The sequence below is a fragment of the Gekko japonicus genome, unplaced genomic scaffold (genome assembly GCF_001447785.1).
Source record: "Gekko japonicus isolate JY-2015 unplaced genomic scaffold, Gekko_japonicus_V1.1 scaffold48, whole genome shotgun sequence".
NCBI classification, from domain to species: Eukaryota; Metazoa; Chordata; class Lepidosauria; order Squamata; family Gekkonidae; genus Gekko; species Gekko japonicus.
This window is the reverse complement of record NW_015174273.1, coordinates 1,215,242-1,236,237: the sequence shown is the minus strand read 5'-3', so window position 1 is coordinate 1,236,237 and position 20,996 is coordinate 1,215,242. Positions and strand designations below refer to the sequence as shown.

At 45.8% G+C, this 20,996-nt stretch overlaps 1 protein-coding gene across 1 annotated transcript in view; it reads left to right on the top strand.

Annotated features, from left to right (window-relative positions):
- LOC107120931 (neuronal acetylcholine receptor subunit alpha-7-like) overlaps nt 1-20,996 on the top strand; it is a 158,882-nt gene that overhangs the window by 68,290 nt on the left and 69,596 nt on the right. Inside the window, exon 4 of the mRNA XM_015423721.1 lies at nt 20,770-20,814. Within this exon, the coding sequence (XP_015279207.1) occupies nt 20,770-20,814 (45 nt within the window). The remainder of the gene's footprint in view (nt 1-20,769; nt 20,815-20,996) is intronic.

Below are 20,996 nucleotides of genomic sequence, written 5' to 3'. Positions count from 1 at the left end.
CTGTGTGTGGAAAGAGCCATCAAGTCACAGTTGACTTATGGCAACCCCAGCAAGGGGCTTTCAAGAAAAGTGAGAAGCAGAAGTGGTTTGCCATTAGGGATGTCCATTTGGCTGTATCCAAGCTGAAAAAATACCTTATGTATCCGAGTCAAAAAATAACTTATCGGTATTTATCGACATTTTGAGGATGTTTTCTCAATCAAATACAGATAAAAGTCTATTTTTGGTTATCTGATATAGCCATTCCTGGATAATAATTTCAGGATGATCCGGGAATGCAGGATAGCAGCAGTTAAAGGGTGTTCAAAGGGCTCTCAGTCCCTTTAAACACCATCAGAGTTAACTCCCAGCTTGGAGAAGGTATTTAAATGGACTGCAAGCTCTTAAAACACATTTGGAGTAAACACACAACTTGCAGAAAGCATTTAAAGGGATCACAATCACTTTAAATGCCTTTCCCCCCTCCATTAGATACAGTGAAGGATTGGGGGCACCTTCTTTGGGGACCCATAGAATTGGACCCACGGTCCAATCTTTTCGAAACTTGGGGATTCTTTTCTGCAAATGTGGTGCCTCTACCACAAAAAACAGCCCCCCTAGACCCCCAGATAGTCCTGGATTGATTCCCCATCATACCCTATGGGGAGTACCATTGACTACAATACCATACTGGCATTGTGCCATACTGGTATTCAGATTTGGGGATATCAGGAAATACCAATATTTTGGGGTCCAATACACCCGAACCTGAAAAATCCCCCCAATTTTTTTTTTTTGCACACCCCTACTTGGCATTCCTTCTTCTGCACAGCCTTCCTTGGTAGTCTCTTTTCCAAGTACTGACCTTGTTCAGCTTCCAAGATCTGACAAGATTGGGCTATGCCATTTTGCCTTTCTTCCATCAATCTCTTTCTATGCACCTTCATATGGACCCATGGTGGTGGAAAGTGCTGTCAAGTCACAGATGATTTATGGTAATCAGGGCTCTTTTTGTAGCAGGAACTCCTTTGCATATTAGGCCACACCCCCCTTATGTAGCCAATCCTCCAAGAGTATACAGATCTCTTCTTACAGGGGCTACTGTAAGCTCTTGGGGGATTGGCTACATTAGGGGTGTGTCACTTAATAGGCAAATGAGTTCCTGCTACAAAAAGAGCCCTGGCTGATCCTGTAGGTTTTTCAAGGCAAGAGACATTCAGAGATGGTTTGCTATCACCTGCCTCTGTGTCACGACCCTGGTATTCCTTGAAGGTCTCCCATCCATCTACCAGCCAGGACTGACCTTGCTCAGGCTAGCCTAGGCTATCCAGGTGAAGGCATATTGACCCCATATAGTCCCCAAACACTTCTGTCCTATATGAGGCCAGATCTTTTTCTGTTTCTTTATTCTGGGCTGGAAAGGACTTTTGTAGCCATTTGATCAACCAATAATACTCAACCTTCCTGAACAGCTGTTTGTCTAGTTTACTTTCCAAACGTTCCTCAGCTGATTGGGATTTCACAGCTTCCCCTGGCAATATTCTCCATTTCCTGTGCTTATATTTAGAAAATGCTTCTTAAAATTTAACCTCCAGCTTAAGCACTTCAGTGCATATATCTGAACATGCTGGGCAATCGCCTACCAGCCTGTTTCCATATCTGAAAACTGCAAAAACAAACAAACAAACAAACCCTGGCCTTTTAAATAAGTCTGTGCCTTTCTTCTCTCATCTTGATACTCATATGTGGTGCGGGGATACCAATGAGTAATTAACAGTTCAGAAATAACAGCAGGTCTCTTGTTCTCTTTATTGTAGCTGATTTTAATAGGTGAACTTCATCCGAAGACAGAAGCCCAATCACGATGCCAAGGAAGTTAAAGATAGAACGTTTCGAATACAATGTTGTAAATTTGTGAGAGCTGCTCTCAGTCAGTATAGAAAACTTGTACCTTTCATGGAAACATGAAGTAAAGAATAGTACTACAAACTGATGGTTGAAAAAGACGTTCAGTCGAAACATTCTATCTTTAACATCCTTGGCATCGTGATTGGGCTTCTGTCTTCGGATGAAGTTCACCTATTAAAATCAAGTAGAAATCAGCATGACTCATTAATGTGCCTTTAATAGTATGAACTTGTACAGTAATTCCTTTTTGTGTTATTGACTTTACAATTACTGGGTCCATTTGTGTTATTTTCTCTTTATTGTAGCACCTGCAGATTTTAGTGTAAAATGTACCACTGAATACGTAAGATGACAATTCACGCTAGGGAGACCATTATGCAAGTCACTGGCAGAATATGTGCATAATGCTTAGTTGAGTGTGTTAGAATCTTTGAGTAGATGATGTAGGTTGGCAATCACAAACTTCTCCCCGTTGGTTCCAGACTAAAATGTTCTAAAGTCATCTCTAAGTGGCTTGTTTATTTATACATACTTTGCAAGGGGATCTATCTGCCACCTATGGTCCTCCAGAGGAGCTTTGTGTTTTAATGATTGATAGATACCTCAATTCTCAGTGATTTAACTACTTGACGAGTTGCTGCAGAATGTGCACATAGCTTCAGTTTAAAAGTATTGTCTATGCAGTGATGTTGACGTTTCACCTCTAGAGTTTGCTCTTCGACACACGAAAGTCCATTGCTTTATGTTGAAGGCACTGAGTGATTAATATTTATTTATTTATTTCAATTTATATCCTGCCTTGCCAGCAGGGTTCCCCAATTTTGTTGAGTAAGTGTGCAGTTCTGGAATTTCGAGCCCCACAAAATGGTCCTGCCATAAGAGACTAACCCTTCCCTCATATATATTTTTCAGATAAAATTAAAATTAAATGAAACATTATTAGATGGTGTAGTGAAGGCATTTAGTTTTTGTAGGGAGCCAAGAAAACTTTGATGCAATTATGTACTTGTCTGAACTTTCTAATATTTATCCCTAATTGGTCAACCTCAATACTGAGAAAAATATAATCTATTGGTATCCCCTTTGACTCCCTGTTCATGTCAGGCAAACCTCAAATATTTAAAACATTGACGCAGAGGATCCTTGACATTATTACTTCCTCTCATCTGAAGTTTAATATAACACCAAGCAATGGGTTTATAGCTGACTATTTTTTACAACTTACGGCCCCACCATTAAGACGAGCTTTTATGCTTGCACATTTCAACGCTTTACCATCTGCAGTCCTTTATAGTAGATTTGCAAATGTCCCCTACCCTGAAAGGACCTGTCTATGTAGTAGCAGGAAAACAGAATCGATTACCCACATCTATCTATCTATCTATCTATCTATCTATCTATCTATCTATCTATCTATCTATCTATCTATCTAATATCGTTTTTTATTAATTTTCTTACTACACACTACAAAACTAAAACTACAAAAGAGAGTAACAAGGAACATTCTGTTCTTTAAATTCTAATAAAAGTATTCAAATAGAAAGAACAAAAAGGCATCTGGATGATAATATGAATTTATTAAATGTCAAAACAGGCAATCTCAGATCTTCATTTAGGTTTCTTCTTAGCTTTACTTTGCTTCTTTTGCCAGGGGAGATTTACTTTAAAGGTTATGGGAGCAGCTTCTCCTAGGTCGGAATCTGAATCAGAGTCAAAAATTTCACCCAAAGATACAGACGTAGCTGTAGAGGATGAACTATCCGTATCAGATTTCTGTTGTTCGCTATTTTTTCCTCGTTGCCTTCCCTTTCTCTGCTCCATTTCTTTGGTTGGGGTTTGTTATTGTTTAAGGAAGAGTTCTGCTTTTAATAAACAGTCAATCTTTTTCTTCTCATTGAAGTTGAATATAAGTCCTTCTGGAAAAATCCATCTGTACTGGACATTGTTCTTTTGAAGAAATGCTGTAATATTTCTGTATTGCTTCCTTTTCTTACGTATTTCGTATGGGACATCTTTCAATATTTTTATCTCCTCTTCTTTAATTTTGACTGTTGTAGCTGTGGATGCTTTAAGTATTAAGTCTCTTGTTGATCTTTTTGCAAATTTCACAAAAACTTTCCCTGGGAGATTTTTTTTTAACAAACTCTGAATAGGTTCTGTAAATCATATCAATATCTGCTTGTATTAATTCAGGTTTGTTATTAACCAAAGGGGGCATTGCTTCGTTTATGATTTATCTTTTCTCATCTTTTTTCTCTGGCACCCCTTGAAATCTCAGGACATAGAGAGATCTTTCCACTTGTAGCTGTAACAGTTGTTGCTTTTCAGAAGCTCTTTCTTTTTCTGCAATTTCCATTCTCTGATCTATTTCTTTGGTCTTAATTTCAACCTTTTTTATCTTTTTGGCTGACTTCTCTGATTTGGCTGTGGTTTCCTTAAGTTCTTTCTGTAAAATATCAAATTTCTGATTGAGGTTCATCAGCTGGTCGAGCAGAAGGTGCATGGCTTCAGAAATTGCAGTGGCTATCTCGCTGGTATTTTCCAGTCTTATGACTGGTGATGCTGTGCTGGTATTTGCTGAAGCTCTGCCTCTGGACGCCATATTCCCCCCTTGCTGAGACATTGTTTATATTTTGGTAAGAGTTCATAAACGTTCTAAGATTTTTTCTATGATGTAGATCATTAGACCAGATGTATTCTGCTCTGAATAGGGTGGTTAATAGCTTAAGCCCGGCATGCTTCTTTATGCTGAAGTTTCGCTACTGGGTAGGGTAATTCCTCCGCAAGTCCCCCCCCCTTTCTCTTTGGAGCTATGCCATTTCGCTGTGTCAATATTTATTCCTCCACCCTTTTTGTATATGTCTTTCTTTTTGAACCTTAACTGTTTCTTTGATCGCTGGGTTGCTTTGTCACGTAGATTAATCTTTTTAGTTAAGTCCTTGTACGCTCTGGTCCGGAAACGTCTCTGAGCACCATTGCTGGCCTTGGGATAGTGGGACATTTTGGAGCAAAAAGGAGCTCACTTCCCCCAAGCCAGAACTTCAGGAGTGGCCCCTTCTGCGCTCCAGGCTAGAAGCTCCCTTCGAGAGCTTCATGGGGAGGTTGGGACCAGCCAATCCCCCTCCCTGCCATCCTGATCCAACTTGCCCCCATTGGAGCTCAATGGGGTGCGGTCATCGCGAGTCGCCATCCACCGGAAGTCCGCAATTACCCACATCATGCTTAGTTGCGAATTTTATGATAAAATACAGGATGCCCTAATCAGCCCCCTTTTGATCAATAGACACAGTTGTCCAGAAGAGAGACTAGTATCCTTCCTTCTATCAGATCACCGCCCTCACATCACCTTTGCAGTGGCGAGGTTTCTCTCTATTGCAATGAGGCCTCGAGAATATAAGGTTAAAACTCAGGCGGGATGACTGTCTTTGTATATTTAAAATCTGTGGTTCCTATGTTGTTGCTGTTTTCTTTTTCAATCTATGCCAATAAAGGTTTTTGACTGACTGAATATTTATCCAATTGAAAGTTGGCCAGGTGCTAGGAGGGTTGTGTGGGTTTCTGTGGCTTTCACAATCCATGTCTCCCAAGTACTTGGTTCACTTCCTTCACCTTCCTACCTCTAGACTCAGTGCCTGAGCCGAGTCACTGAGAAGACCAGACTCATGTGACAACTGTAACTGTTAGATACTTTCGTTGTGAGCCAAATCAGAACTGAGGTAAGCATGCCACCACCACAGAATTTCCAGTTAAGGATTCCTTGGTAGTGTACCGGGAGAGACATCCCTTGAGCTTGGAGAACCATAAACCTTCTGTTCTGCTCTTCCTCTTTCCTTGTTTCCTCTGGATTCTCTTTTTTGTTTCAATGCTAGTCGTGAGGGTTCCTCCCCTCTTCCTTCCTACGGGTGGTGGAACTGGAATGGTGAAGCATTTTCAAGCACTCACTTACCCTTAATGAAAGCAAATGGAACCAAGCTGTGAGGTGAAGCACCTGTTACTCTTAGGGTTGCCAACCCCCAGGTGGTGGCTGAAGATCTTCTGGGATTACAACAGATGTCCAGGCAATAGAGATCAGTTCACCTGGATAAAATGGATGCTTTGGAAGGTGGACTCTATGGCATTATGCCCCATTGAAGTCCCTCCCTTCCCCAACCACGCTCTCCTCAGGCTCCTCTACCCCCAAAAATCTCCAGGTATTTTGCAACCCAGAGCTGGCAACCATTGTGGTGTGGTGGTTACTACTTGGATTTGTGCAGGTAGAGCCTGGTTTTCCTCCAACAGAAACACTGCAGCCACCACTAGATCTCCTTGGTCCTTCCATTGCTTTTAACACACCTCAAGGTGACACTGGGTAGGGGTGAAGGACGGAGGAACTCAAGAAAGACAGGGGAAGGAAGGTGACAATTGACAAAAAAAAGGGCAGTTAGGAAGGAGTGTGAACAGCGTGAAGGAGGACACAGAAGAAGGAAACTTGAAAAGCATAAGGAAGAAGTGTGGGAAGCGTCAGGACACTCATAAGCAACAAGTTGGGCATCACTGGCCTAAATGTCTGTCTAAATGTCTATCTTAAAACTGGTTTAGTCATTCTTTTGTTGTCAGTTGTTTTCATGTCAGGAAGATGCATAATTTCTACCTGTTAAAAGACAGGGCCTGTATTAGGGTTGCCATCTCCTCCGCCCTGCCGTCAGCGTTATCTTGACTTTGGATTTCCCCTGGAAGTGACGCTAGTCCTCTCTCAGAATCACTGAAAACTCTATGGTTTTACCTTTGAGTTTCCATTGATTCCTAGATCAGTGTAATGACACTACCAGGTTTTACCAGAAGTGGTGTCAGTTGTCTTTAGGAATTGACGGCACTTCCAGGGAAAACCCAAAAGTGGTGTCAGTTTTCCTTAGAAATCAGCAAAAACGCTATGATTTTACCATAGAGTTTCCAGTGATTCCTAGGGAGGTGTGACATTACTGACACTGCCCCATGTCCTTACCCCCCTCCCCCATCTCCTGCTGGTTGCTGGGTTGGCTCTGACAACCCTAGCCTGTATCCATTTAGAGTAGATCAACTTCAATCTGTTTGGAACTGGAGGTTATGAAAGTTTTTGTTCAAAACAGAGGCTGCTTTCTTGTTTGTGAGAGTTGAAGTAATGAGTTTTATACTGCCTAAAATGCAGACGCAGAAGCAGAAGCATAAATACTCGATTATATATTCTTTCATAACACGTTAATGTGACAACACATTATACTCCTGCACGATTTAGAGAAAGCTAGTAAATGAATTTGAAATGTCCAGCACTTCAAATGAATTTATTATCCTCTTTAAAGTGTACGGGACAATAATGAGTCATAATGAAACTATCCCATTTCGAGCCACCCCAGACTGGATGCATAATTTCTCCTTTCTCCCCCTCCCTCCTTCAGCAGCAACACCAAGAGGAAAAGCAGCAGCCGAGGTGCACTGCAGCCCCGATTCTTTCCTTCTGTCTATCTTTTATGTCCTTTTGTATAAACCGTTTTCTAAAGCTTTGCGAGCCTCGTCAAGAAGCAAGATTGGTAGAAATGTGAGTTATAAATACACTGTATAAATGAGGTACAGAATCCACTACCATCATAAGGTAAACAACTTTCAACAAAAGACCATGGGTTGGGTCCAGACAAAGTTTTCCACCAACAGAAGACACTTCCATCAGCAGAACAAAATTTTTCTGCCTCTACCTTCCCACTGCAGCCCACTGTCAAGTTCCACAGCCAACAACAGAGTACACGCTTGTCAGAAAGGTTATACTTTATTGCAGAGCTGTAGAGGCATTAACACAGTCACTGTTAAGAATGGCAACGGTCCTACAAGCATAATGGGATATAGGGTATTCGTATGCACCCCCCCTTTCCATAAGCCAATTAGCCAGGCTCCCGCACGCGGGAGAAGGGTCCCCAGGCCGTTAGAGGCCGCAGCTGGGAACCGAAAGCGCTCCCACGGTTTCAGGCATCCCAGACACTACACCAGCAACCTGCAAGGTCATTGATAAGCAAGCAGTACAGAAGCAAAAGTAAAGAAGCACCATCTGGCCCAAATAGGAAGAGAATTAATCCCCCCCCCCATCATGGCAGCATAGCTGACACCCACAATCTCCCTGAAATGCTGCTCCTGGGAGACTGTGGACCCTCTGGAATGGCATGAGAGGCAAATCAGGGGTCCTTAGTACTGGGATATTGGGTTAACATAATAGAGTTTTGCCCAGTCATAGAAGCATGTTACTGAGTGCAGTAAATAAAACTCCCAAGAAGTATATTGCAAAAAAGGTGAACTTACATTTATTCAAGAAGATCCAGCTCACATTCAGGTTGTAGTCAAGAGAGAGAGAGAAGCCTAATCTAAGGAGTACTTTCCGTATCAAAAATGGCCAGCTAAACCGGCATCATGTGTATGGGAGTATGAGGGCTTTCTCTGTACAGGAGAGGCATGAAGAGACATGTGCCTCCATGGAAGGCCATGTGCATAGAGTGAGAGGACAAAGCGAGAGAGAGAGGAAGGGTCAGAGGGCAGCTCCCAGGTTAAGACAAAGAGAGGCATCCCATTCAAGGAGATAACATCTATATATAATTAGAGTGATGTAGCGCCCCCCCCCCAGTGTCCAGGCATGCTGAGTTGCTCACTCCAGCACTTAGTAGACATGGGGAACTGGTGGATATTACACCTTCCGTTCCATTAGTACGAAATTTAGTTTGGATCCATCCCCATGAATTTGCTTAGAGGACTGGTCTATGGACAGCTATCCTTATACTAATGCTGAAGTTGCCCCCGGAGTGCGGATATCTAAATCTGCACTTCGGGGGCACCTGGGGGGCCGGGGGAGGTTTGTGCACACGTGGACCAGTCCCCACGTGTGCACAAAAATAAAAAAATTAAAAAAAATTTCGGGGGGAAGTTTAAATCCCCCCGAAAGTGTAAGAGCGTCTCCTGCGCGTGCGAACGCTGCCGCCTCCTCCTCCTCCTCCTCGGAGCCGGCGTGAGCGAGTGGGCGGGCGGGCGAGCGGGAAAGACAGGCCTCGCTGCCGCCGCCGCCTCCTCCCCGGAGCAAGCAGGCAGGGCGGGCGGGGGAAGACCGGCCTCGCTGCCTCCGCCGCCTCCTAGCCGGCGGGCGGGCGGGAGGGGGACACCGGCCTCACCGCTGCCGCCACCCCCGCAGCCTCGGGGAGATCGAGGGTGGGGATGGAGGAGACGGAGCTCTTCTCCCCCCCCGCGAGTATCGCGGGTCCCCCTCTTGTTATATATAATGTCTAAATAGAAGCTCAGTTTCAATTTGGAGGCAGTACACTTCTGAATGTTGGGTGTGGTTGAGGTAATACTGCCTTCATGCCTCACCTGAGACCTCCACTGGAGACATCTCCTGGCTGGCCTTTGGTCTGACTTAGCAGGCCAGTTCTGTGGCATTCTTCAGCTGTAGTCTAAAGCAGTGTTTCCCAATTTATTGATCAAGACCCAAAAGTGGGTTTTGAAGCCTCTGAAACTGGGTCATGGGCCAGATCTCCTTAATGGCTGTTCCTGCCCTTTGCATCCTTCTTTCTCTCCTCCTCCTCCTTGTCAGCATCTCACATTCTCACCTTTCACCTCCCTTTGTTACAATGAGGGAAGAAAATCTGTCCAGCAACTACTAGTAGCTGACGGAGAAAACAGATGCCACTTGCTTGGGGCAGCTACACCCTTTGTGCATTGTTTGTAGGTTTCTCAAAAACATCTGGGTTGGCCACTGTAGAAAATGCAGTGCTAGACTAGATGGGTGATAAGGCCCTGGTGGGGCACCATAACAAGTAAGTGGGGGTCACCAGGGCTCTTTATGTAGCAGGAACTCCTTTGCGTATTAGGCGACACACCCCTAATGTAGCCAATCCTCCAAGAGTTTACAGTAGCCCCTGTAAGAAGAACTCTGTAAGCTCTTGGAGGATTGGCTACATTAGGGGTGTGTCGCCTAATATGCAAAGGAGTTCCTGCTACAAAAAGAGCCCTGGGGGTCACCATACAAAGAGGTTGGGAACCACTGGTGTAGAGCTCCATGTGCCGATCACAGCATACAGAGCTCTGCAAGTGCAAAAGATGTTATCTCCTCACCAAGTTAGACGTGAAGCGACCAACTTTCTGTGTTTGGGCCATTCTCACTAATCAGCACGCATCCATATTGAAGATGCCAATTGTCCCGGTTGGCTTATAGAACATGCATCCAGGATATTGAAAATAACGTTGGAGCAGGCAAGTACTTCTTGAGGCACAATGCTGAATGTAATTACCAGGCAAACCCAACTAGAAGTTTGTAAATCTGGTTTTCTTGCCTGCTTGGGACTTCAAAAATGGGTCCATCTGTGTGTATGCATGTGAGGGGGGGGGAGCTACCTCATACAAAGACTAGATAAGGGTTACCAACCTTAAGGTGAGACCTGAATTTCTCTTGGAATTACAACTGATTTTTCAGACTACAAAGATCATCCTTTGTTAAAAATGGCAGTTACAAAATGGCAGACTTTGGCATTGTTGGCAGAGTTTAAACATGCAGAGGAATGGAGCACTAACTGTTTAAAGAAAATAACTTGGGCCCCACACGGGTAGGAAAATGCAGGGGGGAAGCGTGGCTGTTTGCCCCGGAGCAAAATAACGTGCGGCTGCGCGAGCAGGTGTCCCGTCAAGGTCCCGTGGTTAGGGGGGAGGTGCTGATCACAGGACAATCCTGCAGCGCAGCAAAGAAGTGGCCTCCCTAGCAAAATGCTCCGGGTTTAACCCCTTCCAGGGCTGCAGAGGAATGCAACATGTCCTCCATCCGGTCCCCTCCAGGAGGAGCTTCAGCCAGGCCACCCTCCCGCCATGCCCCCCCTGCACCTCCCCCTCCGCCGCCCGGTGCAGAGAGTTCCTCTCGAGCAGGCCGAGCCAGGAGTGGGGGGGGGTACAGAAAAGAGGAGGGGGCTGTGTTGTTTGTTTTTAAATGACGTGTGTGCATGCGCCGTTGGGTGCTTGTGCGCATCCCGTGGAGACTTGGGAAAAAAACCCTTTTACCGACAGGACATGGGCGGGCGCCGGATGCCACAACCTACCACCAGAAACGCGATCAGGCGCCCGCCCTTGCCCCGCTGTTTCTGGAAACTAGTACCTCGGAGGCACTAGTTTTTTGCCCCGCATCTTCGGCGGGAAGCCTCGGGTTCGCCACGGGGAGCTCTACGCTTCCCAGATGTGGCGCTGTGATCGTGCCCGGAAAATCTGCCTATCTTCCGTCTCTGTAGCGTGGCTACTGCTCTGTGTGACCGCAGCCTTGGTTCATTAAAGAAGAAATAAACTCTGATAGAAAAGAGGAGAGGGAGAGAGGCTTAACTAACTGACTAACTGCTGTGAGAGACAGGAATGAAGGGGGTGGGCTCAGTTAGAGCAGGAAGTCTCCAATCTAGCTATGCTAACTAGCAGTCCTTCAGCTGTCCCCTATAGGCTGTTCTCCTGATTTTCTTCAGGTAGGTACACTGTAGACCTTGCATATTCCAACAGGCATCACATCGCCACTGAAGTCCCTCCCCTCCCCAAACTCCACCCTCCCCAAATCTCCACGAGTTGCCCAAATTGGAATTGGGAACTCTGGACTAGAGTAAACCTGTCCCTGGACTATATAGCCTTTTGGATTACAGCGGGGTGATCACGTTTGAAGGATTCAGCATGAGAAAAAAGCCCCATCTGTTCTGACATGGTACGGTCCAAAGACGTTTGCTGTTTTCTCTGCTGTTTGGACAAGGCCTCTGTGGTAAGTACCAACCATCGGTGGCAAGAAGCAGAATTCTATGTCGATTATCCAAAACTCTCAGACCGCTTTCACACAAGAGCTGCGCCGCCGTCGCGCCTCCCTTTGCCCCGCTTCTATTGGTCAATTTCCCCCTCAAAGCCGCACGGCCACATTTTGACCCGCGGCTTCGCCTGATTTTCCCCGCATGAAAAGTACTGGGTTCGCCACATGGAGGACTCGGACGACGACATGCTGTAGCACACGTTTATTGTACTTCACATAGACAAAGACTAACTCTAACGGCCCACAGGGCCAACTATATACATATCCACCAGCAACCCCCCACTCCTATTGGAGGGTTTGAATGTCCCGCCAAGGTGGCTATTGGTTGGGGCTGGGGAATCCAGGATCCGAAGTTTCCTTTGTTCTCTGATCCAAGCTCTGGCTTTTCCCCGGACCCCTGGAGGTGGTCCACGTACATAACACCGCAGTTTCGTGATCCTCAAAAAACAGGATCACGAAACTACGGGGAAAATCGGGCAAAGCCGTGGGGCAAAATGCGGCCGTGCGGCTTCGAGGGGGAAATTGACCAATAGAAGTGGGGCAAAGGGAGGTGTGACCGCAGCGCAGCTCTTGTGTGCAATCGGTCTCACATATTTAATTTGGGCTTCCTCCTAAAACATCTGTCTTTGTCATGACTGTGGTGGCAGTTTATTCAGTAGGCATGTGTGTGAAGACGAACTTCAGAGTGGATCTGACGGAGGTGTGTGAGGATCTAGGCACAGCCACGTTCATTTTAACGGGGGGAGTTTCGCTTCCCTCTTCTCCTCACTCCTGCCGCTTCCTCTCTTGTGTCTGCCACGGGGCCCATCTGGCTTATTCAAGGACTGACCTAGAAGACAGGAATGAAGTGAGCAGCTCCTTTCTCCAGCTGCTGCATGCAGAGTCCCTGCCTCAGGCCGAAGAGAAAAAAGAAAGGAGGCCCCCAGCTGATGCCTGTCTTCCAGCAGTAGCAAATCCTGCAAGGGTGCTGCCCTCACAGCTGGAGATCCAAGGCTTTAAAAGACGTCTCTCTGCTGTCTGTACTAGGAACCTTAGACTTTCAAACTGCAAAGCCCATGCTTCTATTACAGCACTGAATGTGTATTTTTTTTAAGAGGTGTGTTAGGGCTGCCAAAGGAGCTGCGGTGGCTCAAGTAGTTAAGACGCTGAACTGCAGGCTGTGGAAGGTCAGTAGTTCAGCAGTTCAAGACCCGAGTGTGCCGCATGACGGAGTGAGCTCCCGTCTCCAGTTCCAGCTCCTGCCAACTTAGCAGTTCGAAACCAAGAAATTGCAAGTAGATAAATAGGTACCACTTCGGTGGGAAGGTAACAGCGTTCCGTGTGCCTTGGTGTTTAGTCATGCCGGCCACATGACCACGGAAATGTCTTCGGACAGCGCTGGCTCTTCGGCTTTGAAACGGAGATGAGCACCGCAACCCTAGAGTCGGATTTGACTGGCTTTCGAGCAAGGGAACCTTTACCTTTACCTTTACATCTACAGCAGTGATTTAAAAAGCTGACATCCCTACAACATGCCTCATATCATGGTGTGTATTACATCTTCCGCATCGGATTTCTGTGCGACAGAGCCGATCCTACAAGGAAACAGTTTTTTGGAAGCCTACGTCCACCTGCAGCTCTTCCTTATTACACCAGGACTTATGGAATAAAGTGCCAAAACGTATAACTAACTGCGGTCTTAAGGTACACAAGCAGTAAATGCCAGAAAACAAGGAAATGACCGGGTGGGAGTGGCAGCAATAGACTCAGACCCCTCTCTCTCTGACAATATTCCCCAGCAGGTAGGGTTGCCACACATACACACACACATCGGTTTGGTGGGGGTTGCCTGATTTGGAGGGGCTCCTTCCCACCTGCTAGCCAGCTGGCGGGCGGGGGGGAAGCCCCACCCCCCACCAGCGACCCCCCAGCCTCCCCCCCACCTCTCCCCGGCAGCATTTAAAGGAAGTCTTTAAACTCTGCTGGGGAGAGGCAGGTACATGCAGCCTCCCTCTCCCACCTCTCCCCAGTTGCCCTCTTACACGGCAGGAGCATCCGGGTGCCACCGGCTTCTGCCTTGCGAGAGGAGAGTTCCCCTCTTGCAGGGCAGGCACGCTTGGCTCTCGGTCCCCCCCACCCCAGCCATTTAAAGGGAAGGTTCCCTTTAAATGGTTGAGAAAAGGCGGGGGTGAGCTGCATCCAGGGCGTGATGGCATCACTCTGTGTGATGTCATCACGTCATGGATGGCCATGCCCCCTCCTGGAATGCTCCCTAATCCCCCAACCTGTGACAAAATTGGACCTGGTAACCCTTTCTTGGTCTGAAGACCTTCTCATCCCTATTCTGCTTCACAAAGAATGTACTTAAGAGTCGTATAGTAAACTGTTGTTAATATTATGAACAGAAGGGAAGGAAGACACACCCAAGATATGAAAGAAAACAATGATTGGCTCTTTGCACTGGAGGAATAGATCTTGTTTGTTTCGGTTTCCAAAGGAAGGGGATAGTTACAGAGGATAGTCACGTTGATCTGCAGTAGAAGAGCTAGATTTGAGTCCAGTAGCACCTTAGAGACCAGCAAGATTTTCAGGGTATGCACTTCCAAGAGTGAAAGTTTGCTGCGTCAAGATATTTGTCAGAACATCAGACTGAGAGCATTAACAAAACAGACTGAGAGCATTAACAAAAGAGTGGATGAAGCAGCGAAGGAGAGATCCTCAGATAAAATGCAACTAATACAACTCCAGCTGGAAAGATCCATGTACTTTCTACGTTTCCATGGGATCCCTGAAAGTCCGGGAAATGACTGTACAACAAAATTAAACTAGTTTTCTTTCAAACCTATAGTCAACAACTCTGGCACCCAGCTAACCAGGGAAGCCTCTCAGCTGTATGGCAGGGGGGAAGAGATGCCCAGCCAGCCTGAAAAGTCCCTCAGCCATGTGGGGAAAGGAAGAGACCCCAAGCCAGCCAAGCCCCTCAGCCATACTGTGTGGGGAGGAGGTAGGGTTGCCAGCCTCCAGGTGGGGCCTGGGGATCTCCCGCTTGTCCAACTGATCTCCAGCTGACAGAGATCAGCTCCCCTGGAGAAAATGGCTGCTTTGAAGGGTGGACTCTATGGCACTGTACCCTGCTGAGGCCCCTCCCCTCCCCAAGCCACACCCACTCCCGGATCCACCCCCAAAGTCTCCAGCTTTTTCCCAACCCAGACCTGGCAACCCTAGGAGGAGGTGTCTGGCTGGCCAGGGGCAAGCCCCTCAGCAGCACCGTGGGAGGTGCCCAGTCAGCCAGAGATGACCCTCAGAGATGCCCTGTGTGGGGCTGGCTTTTTCTGCCTCCTCAGAGTGCTTCCTTGAGTTCCATCTGGGCCCCCAAAATCACTGAGACCGCCCTGTCTTCTTTGCTGCTTCCAGTGTAGTGCTCCCCTTCCATACCAGGAGAGGCCTCTTGGCCCCGGCACGCTTTGATGATGTCGTTGGGAACCAGCTAGGTTCTCAAGGCCTGAGGTGTTGGAACCATCTCAGGCCCATTCTGTACTCTCCTTTTAATCCGTGTTCACTGCGGATTAAATTAGCGGTGTCCTCCAAGCAATTCTGCACTAAAATGGAATTCAACCTTCTTTTTAATCCAGGTTTTCCCCCCATTCTGGACTGAAATTGAGTTCAACCTTCTTATTCCGTTCCCCACCCCCACCTCCCTTCAGTGGCCAGCCTGCTGTTGTCCTGGGTTATTGGGATGCTGTTTTGCCGTGGACTTAAATTGCCTCGACTTGAACGCTGAGAAAATCCGGAGGGCAGGCAGGCAAATGTGGGAAGCACCTCAGTCCCATTTCAGCACTGGGAGTTCTTTCACTTGGTTGGTGGCTAAATGAAGGCCACCCACCCCATGTACCTCAACATGGTGCCTGAATCCTGTGCTAGTGACTCTTAACTTCATCTCCTCCAACCGCCATCTCAGAATCTGAGCTATGCAGCACAAGGGAAGATAGCAAGTTTAATGGCCTGAGATTGCAGTACATCAGTTTGATGGCATTTCAGAAACTTTATAGACCTACCCTCCAGACATCAAAGGTATTCATAATTCAAAGAATTATTTGCAGGACAGGATACTTCATTTAATGTATGATAGGGGGGAACTGCTGTTGGCAAGGTACTCTGGACCCTTTGAATCATTTTGACAACCCGTCGCATACCATGCAATGATGCATGTAACCTGGTCTGCCTGGGGCTATTCGTGCAGGCATAGAGCAGAGTCCACTGCTCTGGGTAATGAATTTGCTGCATGCAAAACAGGACAGTGGCAGGCGAGAAAAGGAAGTGTAAAAATCTAGGTGTCATTTTCAATTTGCGCTGCCTTGAGTCAGAGCATTCAATGAACATCTGGTCTAATCTTCCCGTTAGGAGTGGAACTGCTGAAGATCAAAGGACCACTAAAGATGTTGCACCATTCCAAAACACCTTCTTAATCAACTTAATAATGGGTGTTTTCATGTCTTTTTTTTTTTACACGAAAGACTTCGCTTCGTAGAGTTGGTTAAATCGGATTCTGTTTTGAAAGTAGTAGCAATGTATAAATAAAATATTTGTGACGGTACAGAGTGAAGCGTTAGGGCTTCTGCAATGAATCTGCAAGAGGAAGGAACTGGGAACATTAACACCAGGTGAATAACACACCTGAGTGGAGCATTTGTCCCTCCCGCTCTGCAGGTAATGTAAAACATGAGCCTTTAGTGTGAGCCAAAGAGCAAGAGCCAAAGGGGTCTTGGACCTTTGGTTCTTCGCCCATGGCTTGCCGTTGTGGCCTGTATGAGCCATGGTGATGGGACCAGTACCTGTCAGAGACAATTTTGTGGGCGCTTCAGGGGTGTATTTTGGGGGAGGAAAGGGGGTGTGTGTTGACGTGCATGTCTTTATTTAAATTATATTTTGTTTTGTGCACTTTATTTTCTAAACCACTTTAAGCCCCAGAGTGGGAGAAAAGTGGGGTGTAAATATTAATATAAATATAAATGTGATCACATAAGAAAGCTCAGGAATAGAATACGTGGAGGCTGCTTGAAACATCTTCCTCACAATGACTTATCCTGGCTGCACAAAGCAATGGAAAAGAGGAAATGTATGTCAAAAATGCATCAACATTACAAAAGTAGTAGTTTTGTTGCCAGGATGTGATTCCATAGGCCAGGTTCCACACAGACACACTCTGCGACGGGTTCTGTTGCCCTCCCAAAGGGAGATTGTGCAGTGTCTTCACCTCAGTGTTCCCTTTCCAAGCCAGCTGCTGCAGGTTCTCCAGTGATGGATATCATCAGGAATGCTCCGATAAAGCTCTCTTCTCAGGGAACCCTCCAAAATCCTCATCACAGCTGCTGCCAGTCTTTTGTCCCCATCCCACATGGTCCTAGGATTGCCAGGTGCCTCCTAGCAGCTGGTGGGGAAGGGGGGGGACATACTAGGAGAAAGACCCAGGCCTTATCACCGGTGTGACATTGCTGCGGTGCTCTAGTATTTGGGCAAAAGCTCTATAGTAAAACTGGTTCTACCACAGAGTTTTTGCCCAAATACCAGAGCATCACCTGGACATTGCTAAGTTTGCCAGCCTCCAGGTGGGACGTGGAGATCCCCCACTTTTATAACGGATCTTCAGCTGACAGAGATCAGCTCCCCTGGAGAAAATGGCTGCTTTGAAGGGTGGACCCTATGGCATCATGCTTAGGTCCCTCCCCTCCCCAAATCCCACCCTCTCCCGGATCCACCCCCAAAGTCTCCAGATATTTTCCAACCCAGAGCTGGCAACCCTAGACATCGCAGATGTGATAACATCACTTCCTGTGTGATGCTGGCCTGACATGGCGTGGCCCTTCCTCTTTCTTCTGATAAGTCCCTTCACCAGCCAGCTTATCAGCAGCTAGGGGCAGGGCCTGGTGGCAGGGGACCTCCCTGGGGGCGTCTGGTAATCCTACCTGGTCCCTTGGCAGCCTTACTTTCCATCCTCCAGGTAACCTACCTGTATCTGTCCCTGGGTCTTCAGTCTTTTCTCCTTCTCTCTACCCCTGACAATCTTTCTCAGGAAAAATCTAGACAAGGCTGGGCAAGGCTAGGCCATTTAAGTTATATGGGTAGTCAGTTCCTAGTAGTTGTTATTAGGCCTGTCTGAGTCCTCCTCCATTAGGGGACATGAGAGTGGAGACTGGGCAGGACAGGTCTTCAGGGCTGTTTTGGCCTCCCAGTTGACTCCTGCCCTCCCCCTATGATTTTGCTTTAAGGCTTACCAATAGTGTTCTCATTGCCTAGCAACCCCAACAGCGATTGAGAGTTCCATGGACATTCTTTTCTTAAAGCTACAGCCATTGTTTCTATTACTTTGAGAAGTTTTAATCACTGGTGGGTTTTTAAAATTATTTTTAGATTTAGATTTCTGCAACTGTGGGACTTCTTTCAGATTTGTAGAGAAATACCCCCAGTCTGTCCCTAGCTTCATTTTGTGGCTCTGTCAATAATATCCTCTATACAGCATAGTTCAGAAACAGATATACTGATGTCCTTTTTGCAAATTTGGATTAAGGGTTGTACTATGGAACTTTTTAAAGACAGCCTGTGCAGTCCCATGAGTCTGTTTGGTTCTTGATGCTTAAGGGATCTCTTATGGATGTCACTTACAAGGTTTTTGTGAGCAGTTTTAGTAGTGTGAAGTTTTGAACTTTCTGTGTTTTATATGGTTTCTAATCTGTTACCTGTCTTGAGTCCCAGTTGTCTAGGAGAAAGATGGGCTTGTTAATGTTTTAAAAAAAACAAATTACCTTTAAAGCCCTTCACTACCCTGAACCTCTCAAACACTTCCTTTCTTTCCTTCCCCTCTTGTGCAGGGGGGTAGAACAACTGAAGCTTCTTCACATTCATTCTCTATTACAACCCTTTTGAAAAGCTTCCCTGAAAATATGAGGAATATCCATTTTACTTGTTTTTAGGGGTGGCTACAGACCAGAGTTATTTAGGACAGTGTAGTATAGTACATTGTTTTTGAAGTAGGGAAGTCTAGCATTTAATTTTTAAAAGGGAGGGAAGTTAATCTTTGCTGGCTTGTTCTTTTTTTATTTGGATGCATTTTTGTTGTTTGGGTTTCTGTGTTTGTATGAGAAAGAAAGAAAGAAAGAGAGAGAGAGAGAGAGAGAGAGAGAGAGAGAGAGAGAGAGAGAGAGAGAGAGAGAGAGAGAGAGAGAGAGAGAGAGAGAGAGAGAGAGAGAGAGAGAGAGAGAGAGAGAGAAGGAAGGAAGGAAGGAAGAAAGAAAGAAAGAAAGAAGCAAGCTAATTTTTGGCACATAGAGAGCAAAAAAAGAATGGAGATGTGTTAAGTCGGTTACTTAACAAAGAGTCAGAGAGTGATTTCAGCAAAAGATCAGCTTTATTCAGCAACTCATAACTCAACTCCAAACAGATCAACATGAATAGCCAGAACAGCTTTTACACTGAAGCTGTTCTACTTTTAAACTCTCCCGGCTAATGTAGCCACGCCCTATTATACAATATCAACCTATGAGGTTGCAGGGATAAGGTCCAATCACAATAGTTCCCGCTCTTGGAACTGGCTGTTGGTGATTGGTCAGTTCTTCCTGGGCTACCAATTACAAGTGAGGGATTAGGATCCTAGCCCAGGATGAAAGCTTCCCATGGTGTTTCAATGACAGAGTTCACATACATACTTTGGTCAGATTGAATACACCACAAGATGTAATAAAGTTTATGAATAATTGCCAATCTCTTAATAGTGGGTAGGAATATGTTATTAGAGATGTCACAGCTTTTCTCTGTAATGTGGGTTTGCTAATTGGGGGTCTGTGTTAAATGGCAGAGGGAATAAATGATTGAGAAATTTCACCTTGACTCAAATTTCCCCCTCCAGGATACTGTGCATTCTTAAGGGATTTTTGCAGGCCAATCTTCCCCCTGTCCTGGCCAGTCCACAACATCCTCTGGTTTCCCAAATAAGTAGTGAGCACCTTTATTCCTTAACAGGTTATATTTTTGAGGGCTGAGGGCTTTGTTAAAAATGTACAAAGTTATATTTCTTGGCATACCTGCAAAATCCTCTTAGTACAGAGAAATTGCTATCTTTTCTGTGGATACCTGATATGGAAGAGGAATGGATCACACCCATACTTTTACTTCCGTATTAAAATTATAGGACATGATCCAGCCAAAGTTCAGAACTTGAACCCTTCCAGTAGGTAGGAGATTTTTAAGATGTTGAATTGTACTATGAAATTAAATAAGGGCTTCACCTTGGTTGGATTATGTAAATACTTTTTAAAATGTGGATTCTGCATTAAAGAGTTCACCTTTTTTTGCAGGCTAATCCTGTTATTTTTTAAAATACCCTTGTTATTTTTTAATGTCAGATGATATAATGGTCTACAGTTCAACACTTAATAAATATTCCTGGGAGTTAATTGATTACATTTTTATCTTGCCCTTCCTTCATGGAGCTGAGGACAGCATAGATGGTTCAGCGCTCCACCATTTTATCCTCAGAATAGCCCTGTGAGGTAGGCCAGGCTGAGCGTGATTAGCTGAAGGTCACCCAGCGAATGTCATGGTGAGCAGGGATTTGAACCCAGGTCTCCTCAGCCCTAGTCCAACATCCTCAGTATTCTGTGGGATAAAGTGCCACTGTACTTCAAAGGAATGCTATCATTACATGTTTTTTCATAATCTCTAAAACTGGTTAGGATGATTCCGTTATCTGTTCTTCTACAATCAGGAACTTGTTGCCCATGGTTTTAACTTCTTTCCTAGACCCAGGGGTCATTTGGGGGGGGGACGCGGGGGGACGCCATCCCCCCGGGTGAGGTGCGGGAGGGCGGGGCCTGGAGCTCCCTGCTGGTGCCCGCTGGAGGTCGCCGCCGGCTGTGGGGAGGACACACTTCCGGTGATGTCAGGGGGTGTGGCATATGCTAATGAGTTATGCTAATGAGTCCCCCTAGCTCTTTTTCTACGAAATGACCCCTGCCTAGAACCAACCTGGGGGGGGGGGGGAAGTGAATGAAATTATTCATGGTCGAATGAAAACAGTTTAATTATTTTTCCTCCCACTTTTTTTAAAGGATGAAAAGAACCAGGTCTTGATAACAAATGCATGGTTACAGATGGTAAGTAAATTTGCCATTGCTCTTCATAAGCAGCTCCATAATCATAAACTATTGCGAATTAATCATTTGCTGAAGGACAGAATTTTCATAACAGGCAAAGCTAAATCAAGAAGAAACTAATCTGAACATGCCAAGATGAGGTAGATGTTCAAAGATTATTCCGTTTTAGCGGCTTTCAAAAA